Here is a 20876-nt window from a genome sequence, read left to right on the forward strand (position 1 = left end):
AGAGGAATTTTTGAACGGGTACAGGTCCGTCCGCTGAGGTGACTCGCCTACTTCGTGAGATGCCACGCGGAACCAGGATCTGCCCCGAAAACCCCTTATCTGTTCATAAAGAAAGATTTAATAATCGATTATCGCAGCGAGAGTCAGCAGAATCGTAGGGAGTAACCAGAATCGAGCGTCGAGATAAACAGTAATCGATTATAGGCTAGTGACAATGCCCTATACATTTTGAGATACCCCTACCGGAGGTAGAACTAAACCAAATGATGTTTTTCCTCATCTCTAAGGTCTCCCATATTATGAAATGGATTCTTGGCTCAAAATATTTAACTGCTAAGATTGTTAAATTAACAGATATTGTTATACACCCCAAAACCAAAAAAGGACTCAAATATAGCCTGTCCGTATGTAAGTTAAGGCGTATAAACTAGTGCAGATCAATCACACAAGCTCCGAGAGCTTTGAAACTTGACATATTTGTAGTCAGGAAGTTGCTTTACCTACTAGAAAATACTGGATGTGAATATCTTGATGTATGGCATAAATAGAGACATATAAACACATACCAAAAATAAGCGGACATACACAAATTGAATATCTATGCAGAATGTTTTCATTTACTTTGTGGTTGCTTTGCCAAGGATTATCATATAAACATGATGGCTTGTTGGAAAGGTGGGGTTGTGCTGAATCCAGAAATACCAAATATGTAAATATAGCATGATGAATCAGAGTTTTCTGTCACTCAATGTGTGAGGTGTCTAAAATGAAAGATAACAGAACACTGTCATAATAGTCTCATTTAAGATACATTTAATAATGATGCATTTCATAAGGCACAGTATACTATAGAATTCATGATACACAGATCAAATTGAATCATGTTAACATTGGAATGGAACACCTTTATTAAAATATGTATATCCACTTGAATTTTGTTTTGGCCAAATCATTACTGAATAATAGAAAATAATATGTGTTAGCTTTTTTCCTCTGTCCAGGCCAGCAGTCGAGCCTACACTTCTTACTTCACCCCATTGGTGTGATCTCTGATTAGATAAGAATAAGATATTAGTGTTAGGCTAATGGTTGGATCCAGCTGTAGCTATCTACTTGATTGTCTTTATTGATATCTTCCTAACCAGACAGGTAAATAATTACAAATATTATGTCATAAGAAAAGGCTGACCTAGCCTAATACAAGTAGCTAAGTAGCTAGTCGTATAAACTACTTAGCCTAGCTAAGACATTACTTAGCCCTCTGACTAATGTTGCATGTGTAATTCAACTTGATTTGCGTTTCAATTAAAATTCTGGGTAACACTTTACAATAAGGTTTGTTAGTTAACATTAGTCAACATGAACTAATAATGAACTGCACTTATAGAGTATTTATTAATCTTTGTTCATGTTAATTTCAACATTTACTAATTTGTTTAGTTTGTGCACTGTAAACTAACATGAACAAACAATGAATAGGCCTAGCTCTATTTCTATTAACTAACGTTAACAAAGATTAACAAATACAATAACAAATGTATTAATCATGGTTAGTTAATGTTAGTTAATGCATTAACTAATGAACCTTATTGTAAAGTGTTACCAAATTCTGAAATGTATATAATTTTTCCTTTTCACTAGTCTCTTGAATTATGGAGAATGTCTTACAGACATTGGATCCAAAGCTTTGTATAATTTGTGGGAAACATTTTGAAAAGGGCAAGAAAAAATATCCATATGTCCAAAACCCCACAGTAGAAGGCCTCCAACGCATACTTACCCTTGCTCAGCAGAGAGATGATGGTGTCCATAAAACTCTGGCTCCATATACAGATGACATACTTTCCTCCAAAATCAAAGTTTCATATGTATCATGTAGAGCGAACTACTGCAGTAAGACAAAAATCAGTGAGCAGAAGCAAGTTGCAAATGTTGAGAGTGAGAGCACATCTGCACCAAGAAGGCTGCGTAGGGCTGATACAACATCATTTAAAATACGGAGAGATTGTTTCATTTGTGGGAAGGCCAGCTCTAGACCAGGGGCCTCATTTATAAAACTGTGCGTAGGAACCTTACTAAAAGTGTACGTACGCACAAAAGCCAAAAATGGCGTACGCAAAAAAAATATCAGATTTATAAAACCGTGCGTACGCACACCTGCACGCAATTTTCACTTTATAAATCACAGCCTAACTGATAATTTGCGCACGCAAAAAAAAATAATTTACCGCCCTTTCTCCGCCCACATTCAACCATATATAGACAATGCAAATGACCTCATTAGCCATGCATATATTAAAGGAGCAAGGAAATTTGTTTTTTTTAAAACACAATGAGTGATAGGCCTACATCCATTTAAGAATGGAAGTGAAAGAAATTAAATTTACGTACTTTCAGCATATAGTTCCTTTTATGTCTTTAAACTAAACATGCATGTATGTATCTTTAGGACCCATAATGGTGATTTAATGTTATTAAGTTGGCTTTTCCAAGCCAACTTACTCAAATCCTATGTAAACTTATTAAGTTGACTTGGAAAAGCCAACTTACTGAAATTTACTTAAACTTTTTATTATTATTCTTCTTACTAAAAATGTACAACTCTATCTCCTCCTAGAGCTTTAATTCTACAAACTCCAAACTCGGGTCAGACCTTCAGACTGTTCTGACTTGGTGTGCTATATCTTTTCAAACTGATTTGACTTTCAGTTTTCTTAAAAATTAATATTAAAAATCATAAAAATCCCATAGACTTACATTGCAGAGTGCTCAAATTGAGCCAAGACTACGGTGGCCCATTAGTGTACAAGCCAAAAACTCAAATCTAAACTCCCTGAAGCCCTAGATTCAATTAAACTACCATTCTAAATCTATCTATCTATCTATCTATCTATCTATCTATCTATCTATCAAACTTTAACCTACTTTAAACATCAAACTACTTTAAACTTCTTCAAACTCTCTGGTCCGGCTTTCTCAAGCCAACTTAAAGTTTGTCTCAACAAGTTTGTAGTTTCTAGTTTGTATTTTTTGTTGTAACCGGGACCTATGAGCAACTTGTAAATATTGTAAATATTGAAATATGTCAAACTTAATTTTGCCATTTTGCAAAGGGTTAATTCCCTTTATCCGCAGTCAGTTCCTCAACTCACCATCAGTGTCGCCAAACTGCTTTGTCTTCAAAATGTACGTACGCATGGGTCAGAGTTTGCGTGGAGGTGCGCATATTTTCACGTCAAGTTTTTCTTTATAAATCCCACCTTTTGCGCAGGAACTGGCGTACGCATGTTTTCAGCCCCGTTTTGTGCGTACGCAAGCTTTATAAATGAGGCCCCTGGTCTCTTTGCATATGATGCAAAATACCATAAAATGTGCCTTGCACACTACATCTCTGAACGAAATATAGCAGCTAACAGACGAAGAAAAGAATCAGAAAAGCAGACCAATGTCTATGACAAAGCGTTTACTAAGCTCACTGAAGACATTGATAAAACCGTATTGTCCAAATATATGAAAGTGAGGACTCTCAACTCTTTGACTGATAGCTATGACAACATACTAAAGACCATTGCTGAGGAAGAAGGTGTGTCCATAGTTCAACACAAGAAATATATCCTGGAAACTAAAGGAAAAGCTGATACAGCATTACGAAGACAGGCTTGTATTTGTTCCACGTCCAGGACAGTCAGATCTGATCTGCTCAGATAGTATGACCATAGGTTGTGCACTGAGGGAAGCTGCTAAACTCACAGAAATACCAGTAGACTGTGAGACAACATTTCCACAGACAAGTCAGAGTCTTTCCGAAATCCAAATATTACACAGGGCTGCAGACATATTGAGGAAAAGCATGGAGCAGGTAGAGCATGACAGTCAATCATATGTCAGCAGTGACCGTCTGTCACGTCTCCAATGCAGCAAGTATGTACCCAACATCCCTCATGACTTTGTCAACTGGTGTGTTGATTCACCTGCACACAGAGATTACCAAACATGTGATGATGACCCAGCTTCAAAGGACAATCTGTGTGTTATCGCAATCTGTCATGATCTCATTGGACAGAGCTGTCACATCCATACGCCAATCACACTGGGACTTGCCATTTTGATACATCATGAGTTTGGTAGTAAGACACTCATCAATGAGCTCAGTGCAATGGGGCACTGTGTTTCCAAACAGAGGTTAGGCACTTCCTCACATCTGTGGCAGCAGACCAAATATCAAGGACAGAGAGTGGTGTCTACATCCCAACTGGCCTCACTGGAGTCGCTGAACATGGAATAGTTGATGCAGCCATCGACAACTTTGACCAAAATGAAGACACCCTGGATGGGAAGCATACAACTCATACAACTCATGCTATGGCATCTGTTGTGTTTCGAAGAGGCCAAGTCTCCACCGTGGATAAATGCCTAGCACGGGTTCCACAGAGGTCCCTCACCACCTTAAACACGTTTGATATGAATGGAGATAAACTTTGCAGGTACACGAGGCTGGTGTTACATGCAGTACACCTTGCACAGTCACATTCTCGTCTAATTGTCAAATGTGATGATACAGATGTACTAGTTTTGCTTCTGTACTATTCAAGGATGTTTGGATCCTCAGCAGTGTTTATGCACTCTGGACATGGCCTTAAGGAAAGATCCGTCCCTATATGTTTGACGCCCTCACGGGTTGTGACACCACAAGCAGTTTGTACAGAATTGGGAAGGCCACTGCCCTCACAAGACTGAAGACCCATCGTTGTGAGTTACAGGAAATGACCAAATTTGGACTCTCTGGTAGCCTGGAAGAGGCTTTGCCTGTGGCAAGAAGGTATGCCCTCCTCCTGTATGGCCAAAAGCAAAAGGTGGATGGGCATCCTTGCACCAACCTGGATGAGCTGAGGTACACACTGGCATCTACCACAGATTTGTCAGCAGCAAATCTACCAGCAACAGAAGATGCCTTCCAGCCACATGTGCTGAGAGCCTTGTACCAAACAGCGGTGTGGCGTCACAGTTACCTGGCCAGACCTCTTCTCTGGAACCCAGGTGGTGGAGGGTGGAGGCTCAGAGAAGATGGGTGCATTGAACCTGTGATGTTCCAGAAGGCACCAGCACCTAAAGAAGTTAGAGACCCACTGTGACGATAACCAATGATAACTAACAATAACTATAATGATAAATGTAATGTATTACTAATAATTGAATGGTATAATAACAATTTCCTGTGACGTGTACTAATGACTGAGTGAAAGACTGAAGTCGCGCGCTCGCGCTCTCCTCACCGTCACTGTGCACAGCGGCGCGCGTGACCGGTACTGAGAGCGCGCGCACTATCGGGTCATGCCTTAAACTGATGAGTAAGGAAAATAACGACGCGGGGTGACGCCCGCGTCCTCGCTCATACTCGCGAGAGGAATTTTTGAACGGGTACAGGTCCGTCCGCTGAGGTGACTCGCCTACTTCGTGAGATGCCACGCGGAACCAGGATCTGCCCCGAAACACCCCTTATCTGTTCATAAAGAAAGATTTAATAATCGATTATCGCAGCGAGAGTCAGCAGAATCGTAGCGAGGAACCAGAATCAAGCGTCGAGATAAACCGTAATCGATTAGTGGAACTTGTAATCAAGAGATTTAAAGGTGCCCTAGAATGTGTTGAAATAATATTTTAATTTTGTCCCTGATATCTACATAGAGGGTATGTGGCTTAAAAAGCCATTTAAAATGTCCAGAAAAGGTTTTACAGGACAATTTCCAACCCTATAAATTGGCCCTAGAATGAAATGGTCTGTTTCTACCTTATTTGGAAGGGTCATGAATAGTAATGAGGAGTTCTGCTCTGATTGGCTCTTTCACTGCGGGCTCATTACAAGAGCTCACCCCTTTTCCACCAGCAAGACCAGGTGCCGGTTCAGAGCTAGAGCTAGAGCCGGTTCTACTGACGGTTCTTCTAAGAACCGGTTTGCCTTTCTACAGGCTAGAGAGCCACAACAGAGCCAGATCTTACGCCACTGTATACATCTCATGTTGCCCAGCAACGCTAGCGCGGCAGCGCCAAACACACCAGGCTTGTTCGAGATGGTTCGGCTTCTGGCAGACCGATCGCCGCGTGACATCAAAGCACTGCGAACGCGATCCAAAAGCACAAGGAGTCGTGTGCTCTCCACACACTCCCGGAGCTCTGATCGGTCCGCGCCGCTCCGATGCATCTCGAACAAGTCTTACATCAACAATGGCGTTCGTTGCGTTACTATTGATGCTCATGGCTTTGCGAAACTACATCGGCATCCAAACACGGCGAATCCAACGCGTTCGTGCAGCTCGCCGTAACGTGCATAGACGGAGATTACAATCGAGCAGCTATTAGCTCCATTAGCAGCTATGTAAAAAATGGCGGTCACAAGTTTCTTTTCCTCTTGTTGGTCACGGTAACCCCGCCCCCAGCCCCTGACGCAAGCGGTTCTTACTCTAGCCCAGCAATGTTTTGGTGCTACTTAAGAACCACTTTTACTGGTTCGGAGCTGGTGCTTTGGTGGTCGAAAAACAAAGAACCGATTTGAAACTAGGCTCTGGCTCCGAACCAGCACCAGCTCTGCCTTGGTGGGAAAGGGGTAAGAGAGTCACAGCAAACAGGTCCGACGTGCAAAAACATCTATGTCCATGATCAGCCATTTGCCCTACGACGCTCGCTTGTTTCTTCACCTGTGCAGTTCTGTGTAGCACCGTATCTCTGGGCTTGGCTTATGCAAATTTTGGAGGCGTACATATTAATGATCCCATCGGTTACGTCACAGTAGGTGTTATGTGGAGATTCGCCCGTTTTTCAGGGGTGTTTTTCAAAAACGAGATTTAAACAAGTAGGAGAAAACAATGGTGTTTGAAACTCACTGTATGTCATGTTCATGTACTAAACTATTGTTATTTAACTATGGCAAGTTAAATTCAATTTCACATTCTAGGGCACCTTTAAAGCTGCGATTCCTCCGAGAGCCACAAGGGAGCGCTAGAGGTTTCGAGAAAAATTAAATAACGTGATTAAAATGAAAAATAATAATAAGTAGCCTAGATTTGATTACAATTAAATCATATTTGTACCTAAATTTGTACTCCTCACCGTCACTGTGCACAGCGGCGCGCGTGACCGGTACTTAGAGCGCGCGCACTATCGGGTCATGCCTTAAACTGATGAGTAAGGAAAATAACGACGCGGGGTGACGCCCGCGTCCTCGCTCATACTCGCGAGAGGAATTTTTGAACGGGTACAGGTCCGTCCGCTGAGGTGACTCGCCTACTTCGTGAGATGCCACGCGGAACCAGGATCTGCCCCGAAACACCCCTTATCTGTTCATAAAGAAAGATTTAATAATCGACTATCGCAGCGAGAGTCAGCAGAATCGTAGCGAGGAACCAGAATCAAGCGTCGAGATAAACCGTAATCGATTAGTGGAACTTGTAATCAAGAGATTTAAAGCTGCGATTCCTCCGAGAGCCACCAGGGAGCGCTAGAGGTTTCGAGAAAAATTAAATAACGTGATTAAAATGAAAAATAATAATAAGTAGCCTAGATTTGATTAAAATTAAATCATATTTGTACCTAAATTTAAATAAACACATAAAACTTGATTTAGATAAATAAAAATCTGTGGTTTCATCATTTGAATATGCAAACGCTAAGCAAATGAACCGAAGCGCGGTTTGCCTTCAACGAAAGAGTGAACCCTGATTTATTTAGCCGTTCATGAAGAATTATTAAAGTAAAAATGTTTAATAGTTTGTTTTAGAGAGCAAATTTAACCTTATAAAAGGATACTTTTCTCATTTATTTATACATGTGACATTATAAACACAAATTGTGTAAAAAATTATATCAACCAAACGGCAAATGTCACAACCTGGGAGTTCAGCCGGCAATAACTATGATAACTACAACAATAACTGTATCAATATCTATAATGATAACTGTAATGACTACAATAACTGTATCAATATCTATAATGATAACTGTAATGACTACAATAACTGTATCAATATCTATAATGATAACTGTAATGATGACAATAACTGTAACAATAACTGATGAATAATTGTAACGATAACGATAATGAAAACTATAACGGTAATGCTACAACGTAACTGTGACGATAACCAATGATAACTAACAATAACTATAATGATAAATGTAATGTATTACTAATAATTGAATGGTATAATAACAATTTCCTGTGACGTGTACTAATGACTGAGTGAAAGACTGAAGTCGCGTGCTCGCGCTCTCCTCACCGTCACTGTGCACAGCGGCGCGCGTGACCCGTAGTGAGAGCGCGCGCACTATCGGGTCATGCCTTAAACTGATGAGTAAGGAAAATAACGACGCGGGGTGACGCCCGCGTCCTCGCTCATACTCGCGAGAGGAATTTTTGAACGGGTACAGGTCCGTCCGCTGAGGTGACTCGCCTACTTCGTGAGATGCCACGCGGAACCAGGATCTGCCCCGACACACCCATAACTGTTTATAACTATAGAGTCAATATTCGATTAGTGGAACTTAAAATCGGGAGTTTGAAAGCTGCGATTTCTCTGAGAGCCACAAGGGAGCGCTAGAGGTCAGTGGGAAACTCGAGAGAAACAAACTAAATAAATAACGTGATTAAAATGAAAATAAATAAACACATTATATTAAAATACTATTTAAAAAAAAAAAAAATACAAAAATAAATAAACAAATTAATGATTTAAAAATTAAATAACATTTGATAAAAAAATACATAAATAAGGTAAATAATATTTTTACCTAGGCTAGATCTAAATAAATACATACAACGTGATTTAGATAAATAAAAATAAGAAAGCAGTGTAAAAATATAAAAACCATCTGTGGTTTCATCATTTGAATATGCAAACGCTAAGCAAATGAACCGAAGCGCGGTTTGCCTTGAAGCCTGATTTATTTAGCCGTTCATGAAGAATTATTAAAGTAAAAATGTTTAATAGTTTGTTTTAGAGAGCAAATTTATTTTACAATAACCTTAAGGGTACTATTCTCATTTACTGTAAAATTAAATACACACGTAGGCTAATATTATAATAAACACAATTGTTGTGTAAGAAAATAAAATAATATCAACCTAACGGCAGATGTCACAACCTGGGAATATTATAATTCAGTTGGCAAAATAAATGTTGTTTTGTTGTGATGTTTCCGGCATCGGAGAAGACTCCATTTCCCGTGATGCACCTCTTCAGCGCGGCATCTGCAGCGGTACACGCGTCGCGTCGCTGATAACATCTCGCGCAATGGCTGCAGCTCTGTCCCGAGCGCTGAAATTACCGGGTAAGTCGAATATTAATCTTCGATAAGCGGTCGAATGAATGAAGACCGTAATGAGCAGCCGTTCGGATGCGGGCGCGTGTGTGTTTGCTCGGTGACGTCAGTGATGTGATTATCAGACGCATCTTCGCTCCGTTATGCTGGTTATACTGTACTCAGATGCGACACGCAGCCCAGGCATTTACACAGATTACCTGAGAACACGTCGAAACCAGCGCGATCATATCATATTAAATTATTAAATTCTCTGCAGATTGGCACAAAAAAATAAAGACTATAACGCCGCAACCACCATGTATGTAAATACCATGGTAACTGTTACTGTACAGTACCATGGTAAATGGCGCCGTCACGTGACCACAGTGGTTCCTGTAAAGAAACATCGCTATTTTCTCAAACAAAAGAATCTGTGAATTTTCTTCAAGAATGTTTTCATTTAATTACACTCTAAAAAAACACTGGGTTTAAAACAACCCAATTTGGGTCAGAACACATGTTGGGTTGATTTTACCCAGCAAATTGGGTTGTTTATTTAACCCAGCATAATTTATTATTTTTTTCTATATTACTAACTTTTATTTTTTTACTTTATACATGAATGAATGTCTACGGATTAACTTAAATCCTCTAAACTTTTTTAAAATTAAAAAAAAAAAATTTAAACCACTGGTTTGCATGATACTTCCTTTATTTTGAATCATATTTTACAGTATGGCATATTTTACAGTTTTGAATACGTATTGAACACTTTTATGCTCGTTTAACAAAAATTAGAAGTACAAATGAAAGATTTATAAGTAACTCAAGTGTAATGCCCAGTCTCTGTTGTGCCGTTTCCACGGTAACGCACTGGATCTCGTGTTAACGTCAGACCGCAGAAATATGATGTGACTCCATAACCTGTCCATAAACAATTAGTGATCAGTTCTGACAACATATTTGAACCTCATACATATTTATATTCTGTATCTTTTTGAATAAAATGATAAAATGTTATGCATGGCATCACACGAAAAGATGCGACACTCGTGACTCACATCACGCCCCTGTATGTTGCTCTGCGTAAAATAAACAATATACAGAACAATAACGTTTTTATAGATCAAATAAAATGTACACAAACCTGTATTTTACTGAAGACACACACCAATTTGACGGAGCTCCACTGCTCTCTCCTGAAGAGGTTGCAACAACCCTGCGATAAATAACTCAACCCCTGGGTTGTTACGTCTGACCCAGAGTCTGGGTTACACATAAACTACCCAAACGCTGGGTTGTTACGTCTGACCCAGAGTCTGGGTTACACAAAAACTACTCAAACACTGGGTTGTTACGTCTGACCCAGGATCTGGTTACACATAAACTACCCAAACGCTGGGTTGTTACGTCTGACCCAGAGTCTGGGTTACACAAAAACTACTCAAACACTGGGTTGTTACGTCTGACCCAGGATCTGGTTACACATAAACTACCCAAACGCTGGGTTGTTACGTCTGACCCAGAGTCTGGGTTACACAAAAACTACTCAAACACTGGGTTGTTACGTCTGACCCAGGATCTGGGTTACACATAAACTACCCAAACACTGGGTTGTTACGTCTGACCCAGAGTCTGGGTTACACAAAAACTACCCAAACACTGGGTTGTTATGTCTGACCCAGAGTCTGGGTTACACATAAACTACTCAAACACTGGGTTGTTATGTCTGACCCAGAGTCTGGGTTACACATAAACTACCCAAACCCTGGGTTGTTACGTCTGACCCAGGAGCTGGGTTACACATAAACTACTCAAACACTGGGTTGTTACGTCTGACCCAGGATCTGGGTTACACAAAAACTACTCAAACACTGGGTTGTTACGTCTGACCCAGGAATCTGGGTTACACAAAAACTACCCAAACCCTGGGTTGTTACGTCTGACCCAGGAGCTGGGTTACACATAAACTACTCAAACACTGGGTTGTTACGTCTGACCCAGGATCTGGGTTACACAAAAACTACTCAAACACTGGGTTGTTACTTCTGACCCAGGATCTGGGTTACACATAAACTACCCAAACACTGGGTTGTTACGTCTGACCCAGGATCTGGGTTACACATAAACTACCCAAACACTGGGTTGTTCCTTCTGACCCAGGATCTGGGTTACACAAAAACTACTCAAACACTGGGTTGTTACTTCTGACCCAGGATCTGGGTTACACATAAACTACCCAAACACTGGGTTGTTCCTTCTGACCCAGGATCTGGGTTACACAAAAACTACTCAAACACTGGGTTGTTACGTCTGACCCAGGATCTGGGTTACACATAAACTACCCAAACACTGGGTTGTTACGTCTGACCCAGGATCTGGGTTACACAAAAACTACTCAAACACTGGGTTGTTACGTCTGACCCAGAGTCTGGGTTACACAAAAACTACCCAAACACTGGGTTGTTACGTCTGACCCAGGATCTGGGTTACACATAAACTACCCAAACCCTGGGTTGTTACGTCTGACCCAGAGTCTGGGTTACACAAAAACTACCCAAACACTGGGTTGTTATGTCTGACCCAGAGTCTGGGTTACACAAAAACTACCCAAACACTGGGTTGTTACGTCTGACCCAGGATCTGGGTTGCACATAAACTACCCAAACACTGGGTTGTTACGTCTGACCCAGAGTCTGGGTTACACATAAACTACCCAAACCCTGGGTTGTTACGTCTGACCCAGGAGCTGGGTTACACATAAACTACTCAAACACTGGGTTGTTACGTCTGACCCAGGAGCTGGGTTACACATAAACTACTCAAACACTGGGTTGTTACGTCTGACCCAGGATCTGGGTTACACAAAAACTACTCAAACACTGGGTTGTTACTTCTGACCCAGGATCTGGGTTACACAAAAACTACTCAAACACTGGGTTGTTACGTCTGACCCAGGATCTGGGTTACACATAAACTACCCAAACCCTGGGTTGTTACGTCTGACCCAGGAGCTGGGTTACACATAAACTACTCAAACACTGGGTTGTTACGTCTGACCCAGGATCTGGGTTACACAAAAACTACTCAAACACTGGGTTGTTACGTCTGACCCAGGATCTGGGTTACACAAAAACTACTCAAACACTGGGTTGTTACGTCTGACCCAGGAATCTGGGTTACACAAAAACTACCCAAACCCTGGGTTGTTACGTCTGACCCAGGAGCTGGGTTACACATAAACTACTCAAACACTGGGTTGTTACGTCTGACCCAGGATCTGGGTTACACAAAAACTACTCAAACACTGGGTTGTTACTTCTGACCCAGGATCTGGGTTACACAAAAACTACTCAAACACTGGGTTGTTACGTCTGACCCAGGATCTGGGTTACACATAAACTACCCAAACACTGGGTTGTTCCTTCTGACCCAGGAGCTGGGTTACACAAAAACTACTCAAACACTGGGTTGTTACTTCTGACCCAGGATCTGGGTTACACAAAAACTACTCAAACACTGGGTTGTTACTTCTGACCCAGGATCTGGGTTACACATAAACTACCCAAACACTGGGTTGTTACGTCTGACCCAGGATCTGGGTTACACATAAACTACTCAAACACTGGGTTGTTACGTCTGACCCAGGATCTGGGTTACACATAAACTACCCAAACACTGGGTTGTTACGTCTGACCCAGGATCTGGGTTACACAAAAACTACTCAAACACTGGGTTGTTACGTCTGACCCAGGATCTGGGTTACACAAAAACTACTCAAACACTGGGTTGTTATGTCTGACCCAGAGTCTGGGTTACACAAAAACTACCCAAACACTGGGTTGTTACGTCTGACCCAGGATCTGGGTTACACATAAACTACCCAAACACTGGGTTGTTACGTCTGACCCAGGATCTGGGTTACACAAAAACTACTCAAACACTGGGTTGTTACGTCTGACCCAGGATCTGGGTTACACAAAAACTACTCAAACACTGGGTTGTTATGTCTGACCCAGAGTCTGGGTTACACAAAAACTACCCAAACACTGGGTTGTTACGTCTGACCCAGGATCTGGGTTTCCCAAAACTACCCAAACACTGGGTTGTTACGTCTGACCCAGGATCTGGGTTACACATAAACTACCCAAACACTGGGTTGTTACGTCTGACCCAGGATCTGGGTTACACAAAAACTACCCAAACACTGAAAAAGAACCCCAAAAACGGCTCAACCAAGGATTGGGGTAGAAAAAAGAACCCAGGATTAAGTGTTCAGTGTTAAACTGGTTAATCCCTGATTGGGATGCAAACGATTAATCGACGATCGATTAATTGTCGATAATACATTAATCGATCAAACTTATCGATCATCGATTAAGCAGGTTCATGCGCGTGCGTGCTGCTCAACCGCGAAACACAAGCGAGCGCGCCGGAGTTATGTTTGGGACTATTTTACACCTTCATCATGACTAAGTTTGCGTGTGCATTCGCAGCCTTTTGTTTTGTGCAAATGTAAGTTGTAATAGTTTATTATGTGTACGTTTATTATGTGTATTATGTGTATCTATATCTGATTTATCTCAGCATATTGGATGCATTTGGTTAAGAATAGTTGAAGCGTGATCTTTAGCGCGCGCAGCTCAAACGGCAATGCACGACTAATAATGACTATTGGGACTGTCATATTACATAACATTATAAAGAGAACAATAGTGTAATACAACATTGTGAAGTATTTGGGTTTAGTTGCCGTAGCGCGTTGTTCCAGGAAGAGCGCGTCCACAACATGAGTCATTCTGAATGGCACGCAACTCAAGTTCACTTGTGCATTCACGTCATTTTGTGCAGATATAATTTGTAATATCATGTTTATTTTGTATATATCTGACTAATCTCATATAGGTTGCGCTTCTTTGAGTTAAATAACACGCTAGCAGTGCTCAACGGTTATTCATTCAGCGCGCGCCGCTCAAGCAGCAATGCACGACTAATAATAACGATGATTAATTTGGGACTGTCATATTACATAACATCAGAACACTATTTTATTAAATCGTTGTGAATTCATTGGGTTTAGTTGCCGTTTTCAGTGAGTTTCAGTGCACGTCTAACGTTACAACACATTCTGCAAGCACGCATCTGAGGCGCCGTTGGTGACACGTTGTATTATTAGTCGTTATATTTGATTATTAAATAATTAATTTAATTTAATTATCATTCACATCGAAACATTTTACAATCCTACTAGCCCTTCATTTGGATTAAAAGCCATTCTCATTCATTTGGTGAGTAACATAGCGTGCTTAACAAACCCTGTCATGCTGTTGGCCATATGCACTGCAGCAGACGCATAATTGATCGTTAATTTAAATTACGATAGATCATGGGAATTTGTGAAAATTGACATCCCTTCAGTTCTATATTTGAAGTTTCCAGGTCTAGTAATCTTACTGTTACCTTTCTCAGACCAAGCATCAATAAGTGCTGCTAATGTTTCAAGTTTTTCAAGTAGTTTACCAGATAGATTATTATATGTAGACTTAATATAGTTTAGGCTAAGCCTAGCCATATAGATTTTTATTTAACATTTATTTTATGTTGCTTAATGTTTGCAACAGGTGAGCCAGTGCACAATTATTTTTTATGTATTTTAATTTTCTGTGCATAATTTATTTTGTTAAACTACATAAATGCCATTCTGTACTGTATCCCAACTGTTACAATACAACATCATTTGAGCAATATAACATGCATTTTTGTTCAGTATATAAGCATTATTTTGTTTTTTATGTTAAAGACACTGTTGATACCACGAGAAATGTACATTCTCAGGAAAATAGCCGCTTATCAGTTAATCGTTAATCGATCGATAAGGTCAATCAATTAATGATTAATGAATTAATCGATAATTTGCATCCCTAATCCCTGATCATGCAGGTAAGAAGGGCTCGGACCTGGGCGAGTACGACCCGCTGACGCAGGCGGACAGCGAAGATGAGACAGAGGACGACGATCTGGTCCTGAACTATCCTCGTAACGGCCTGAGCCCAGCGGCCGCCGACCTGCGGGACGAGGAGGAGGAGTTTGAGGAGGAGGGGGAGTGGCCGCAGAGAGAGGGGGTGGGGCCTGTCGCGGAGGTGGGCGGAGCCTGCGAGGGGAAGGCGGGGCGAGTGCGCGGGGCGGTTCGGACCACAGCGTTCCTGTTGCCGCTGGGCTGCGCGGCGCTGCTAGTGCTGATGTGTGCGTTCCTCCTGCCCTGCCCACAGGGGGCGCCACACCTCACGCACTGGCAGCGAGCGCTCGGAGACGCCAGCGGTGAGTGATCACGCCACAACTCGTCAACACTTCTCCTCGCTAACCTGCAGACTCAACATGTGCTCTTCCTCTCAGGCGTGGCCTCGCCTCCGCTGGCGCTGTGGGATGTGGACGGAGACGGGCTGGAGGACGTTCTGATTGGCGTCACCAGCATCTCTAATGACACTCAGCCAATCAACACGCAGAGCAAAGGTGAGCGGACGAAGTGACGGAAAACGTAAAAACTCCCCATTACAGTAGAATAGAGCGCAACAGTCGGTTACGGAAGTTACATCTCTAAAAACTAGAAGATAACAGTAACAATTACTGTTACGATAACTGTAACGATAACCAATATCTGTTACGATAACTGTAACGATAAGCAATATCTGTTACGATAACTGTAACGATAAGCAGTGATAACTGTTACGATAACTGTAACGATAAGCAGTGATAACTGTTACGATAACTGTAACGATAAGCAGTGATAACTGTTACGATAACTGTAACGATAAGCAGTGATAACTGTTACGATAACTGTAACGATAAGCAGTGATAACTGTTACGATAACTGTAACGATAGGCAATGATAACTGTTACGATAACTGTAACGATAGGCAATGATAACTGTTACGATAACTGTAACGATAACTGTAACGATAAGCAGTGATAACTGTTACGATAACTGTAACGATAAGCAATGATATCTGTTACGATAACTGTAACGATAAGCAATGATAACTGTTACGATAACTGTAACGATAGGCCATGATAACTGTTACGATAACTGTAACGATAGGCAATGATATCTGTTACGATAACTGTAACGATAACTGTTACGATAACTGTAACGATAACTGTTACGATAGGCAATGATAACTGTTACGATAACTGTAACGATAGGCAATGATAACTGTTACGATAACTGTAACGATAGGCAATGATAACTGTTACGATAACTGTAACGATAGGCAATGATAACTGTTACGATAACTGTAACGATAAGCAATGATAACTGTTACGATAACTGTAACGATAAGCAATATCTGTTACGATAACTGTAACGATAAGCAATATCTGTTACGATAACTGTTACGATAACTGTAACGATAGGCAATGATAACTGTTACGATAACTGTAACGATAAGCAATGATAACTGTTACGATAACTGTAACGATAAGCAATATCTGTTACGATAACTGTAACGATAAGCAATATCTGTTACGATAACTGTTACGATAACTGTAACGATAGGCAATGATAACTGTTACGATAACTGTAACGATAAGCAATGATATCTGTTACGATAACTGTAACGATAAGCAATGATAACTGTAACGATAGGCCATGATAACTGTTACGATAACTGTAACGATAAGCAATGATAACTGTTACGATAACTGTAACGATAGGCAATGATATCTGTTACGATAACTGTAACGATAAGCAGTGATAACTGTTACGATAACTGTAACGATAAGCAATGATAACTGTAACGATAACTGTAACGATAGGCAATGATAACTGTTACGATAACTGTAACGATAAGCAATGATAACTGTAACGATAGGCCATGATAACTGTTACGATAACTGTAACGATAAGCAGTGATAACTGTTACGATAACTGTAACGATAGGCAATGATAACTGTAACGATAGGCCATGATAACTGTTACGATAACTGTAACGATAAGCAATGATAACTGTTACGATAACTGTAACGATAGGCAATGATATCTGTTACGATAACTGTAACGATAAGCAGTGATAACTGTTACGATAACTGTAACGATAAGCAGTGATAACTGTTACGATAACTGTAACGATAAGCAGTGATAACTGTTACGATAACTGTAACGATAGGCCATGATAACTGTTACGATAACTGTAACGATAGGCCATGATAACTGTTACGATAACTGTAACGATAGGCAATGATAACTGTTACGATAACTGTAACGATAAGCAGTGATAACTGTTACGATAACTGTAACGATAAGCAGTGATAACTGTTACTATAACTGTAACGATAGGCAATGATAACTGTTACGATTACTGTAACGATAGGCCATGATAACTGTTACGATAACTGTAACGATAAGCAGTGATAACTGTTACGATAACTGTAACGATAGGCCATGATAACTGTTACGATAACTGTAACGATAAGCAGTGATATCTGTTACGATAACTGTAACGATAAGCAATGATAACTGTTACGATAACTGTAACGATAGGCAATGATATCTGTTACGATAACTGTAACGATAGGCAGTGATAACTGTTACGATAACTGTAACGATAGGCAATGATAACTGTTACGATAACTGTAACGATAAGCAGTGATAACTGTTACGATAACTGTAACGATAGGCAATGATAAGTGTTACGATAACTGTAACGATAGGCAATGATAACTGTTACGATAACTGTAACGATAGGCAATGATAACTGTTACGATAACTGTAACGATAGGCAATGATATCTGTTACGATAACTGTAACGATAGGCAATGATAACTGTTACGATAACTGTAACGATAAGCAGTGATAACTGTTACAATAACTGTAACGATAGGCAATGATAACTGTTACGATAACTGTAACGATAGGCAATGATAACTGTTACGATAACTGTAACGATAGGCAATGATAACTGTTACAATAACTGTAACGATAGGCAATGATATCTGTTACGATAACTGTAACGATAGGCAATGATAACTGTTACGATAACTGTAACGATAGGCAATGATATCTGTTACGATAACTGTAACGATAAGCAGTGATAACTGTTACAATAACTGTAACGATAGGCAATGATAACTGTTACAATAACTGTAACGATAGGCAATGATATCTGTTACGATAACTGTAACGATAGGCAATGATAACTGTTACGATAACTGTAACGATAGGCAATGATAACTGTTACGATAACTGTAACGATAAGCAGTGATAACTGTTACAATAACTGTAACGATAGGCAATGATAACTGTTACGATAACTGTAACGATAGGCAATGATAACTGTTACGATAACTGTAACGATAGGCAATGATAACTGTTACAATAACTGTAACGATAGGCAATGATATCTGTTACGATAACTGTAACGATAGGCAATGATAACTGTTACGATAACTGTAACGATAGGCAATGATATCTGTTACGATAACTGTAACGATAGGCAATGATAACTGTTACGATAAATGTAACGATAGGCAATGATATCTGTTACGATAACTGTAACGATAGGCAATGATAACTGTTACGATAACTGTAACGATAGGCAATGATATCTGTTACGATAACTGTAACGATAAGCAATGATAACTGTTACGATAACTGTAACGATAGGCAATGATATCTGTTACGATAACTGTAACGATAGGCAATGATAACTGTTACGATAACTGTAACGATAGGCAATGATATCTGTTACGATAACTGTAACAATAGGCAATGATAACTGTTACAATAACTGTAACGATAGGCAATGATAAGTGTTACGATAACTGTAACGATAGGCAATGATAACTGTTACGATAAATGTAACGATAACTGTAACGATAGGCAATGATAACTGTTACGATAACTGTAACGATAGGCAATGATAACTGTTACGATAACTGTAACGATAGGCAATGATAACTGTTACGATAACTGTAACGATAGGCCATGATAACTGTTACAATAACTGTAACGATAGGCAATGATAACTGTTACGATAACTGTAACGATAGGCAATGATAACTGTTATGATAAATGTAACGATAGGCAATGATAACTGTTACGATAAATGTAACGATAACTGTAACGATAGGCAATGATAACTGTTACGATAACTGTAACGATAGGCAATGATAACTGTTACGATAACTGTAACGATAGGCCATGATAACTGTTACAATAACTGTAACGATAGGCAATGATAACTGTTACGATAACTGTAACGATAGGCCATGATAACTGTTACAATAACTGTAACGATAGGCAATGATAACTGTTACGATAACTGTAACGATAGGCAATGATAACTGTTACGATAAATGTAACGATAACTGTAACGATAGGCAATGATAACTGTTACGATAACTGTAACGATAGGCAATGATAAGTGTTCTGATAACTGTAACGATAGGCAATGATATCTGTTACGATAACTGTAACGATAAGCAGTGATAACTGTTACGATAACTGTAACGATAGGCCATGATAACTGTTACGATAACTGTAACGATAAGCAGTGATAACTGTTACGATAACTGTAACGATAAGCAGTGATAACTGTTACGATAACTGTAACGATAGGCAATGATATCTGTTACGATAACTGTAACGATAGGCAATGATAACTGTTACGATAACTGTAACGATAGGCAATGATATCTGTTACGATAACTGTAACGATAAGCAGTGATAACTGTTACGATAACTGTAACGATAAGCAGTGATAACTGTTACGATAACTGTAACGATAAGCAGTGATAACTGTTACGATAACTGTAACGATAGGCAATGATAACTGTTACGATAACTGTAACGATAAGCAATGATAACTGTTACGATAACTGTAACGATAGGCAATGATAACTGTTACGATAACTGTAACGATAGGCAATGATAACTGTTACGATAACTGTAACGATAGGCAATGATATCTGTTACGATAACTAACGATAGGCAGTGATAACTGTTACGATAACTGTAACGATAGGCAATGATAACTGTTACGATAACTGTAACGATAGGCCATGATAACTGTTACGATAACTGTAACGATAAGCAATGATAACTGTTACGATAACTGTAACGATAGGCAATGATAACTGTTACGATAACTCTAACGATAGGCAATGATATCTGTTACGATAACTGTAACGATAGGCAATGATAACTGTTACGATAACTGTAACGATAGGCAATGATATCTGTTACGATAACTGTAACGATAGGCAATGATAACTGTTACGATAACTGTAACGATAGGCAATGATAACTGTTACGATAACTGTAACGATAGGCAATGATAACTGTTACGATAACTGTAACGATAGGCAATGATAACTGTTACGATAACTGTAACGATAGGCAATGATAACTGTTACGATAAGCAATGATATCTGTTACGATAACTGTAACGATAAGCAATGATAACTGTTACGATAACTGTAACGATAGGCAATGATAACTGTTACGATAACTGTAACGATAAGCAGTGATAACTGTTACGATAACTGTAACGATAAGCAATGATAACTGTTACGATAACTGTAACGAT

The 20876-nt window shown here is 39.9% G+C and overlaps 1 protein-coding gene across 2 annotated transcripts in view; it reads left to right on the top strand.

Annotated features, from left to right (window-relative positions):
- The first annotated feature begins 1019 nt into the window (after positions 1 to 1019).
- fam234b (family with sequence similarity 234 member B) overlaps positions 1020 to 20876 on the top strand; it is a 28723-nt gene continuing 8866 nt past the window's right edge. The window contains exons 1-3 of one of the 2 annotated variants that reach the window (XM_079627022.1): positions 1020 to 1149; positions 15235 to 15612; positions 15688 to 15804. In XM_079627022.1, the coding sequence (XP_079483148.1) occupies positions 15534 to 15612; positions 15688 to 15804 (196 nt within the window). In that variant the 5' untranslated portion in view covers positions 1020 to 1149; positions 15235 to 15533. Of the gene's footprint in view, positions 1150 to 9227; positions 9322 to 15234; positions 15613 to 15687; positions 15805 to 20876 lie in introns of those variants that run through there. The other variant, XM_079627021.1, reaches the window with a different exon arrangement.

Source organism: Phoxinus phoxinus (assembly GCF_949152265.1).
Source record: "Phoxinus phoxinus genome assembly, chromosome: 1".
NCBI lineage: Eukaryota > Metazoa > Chordata > Actinopteri > Cypriniformes > Leuciscidae > Phoxinus > Phoxinus phoxinus.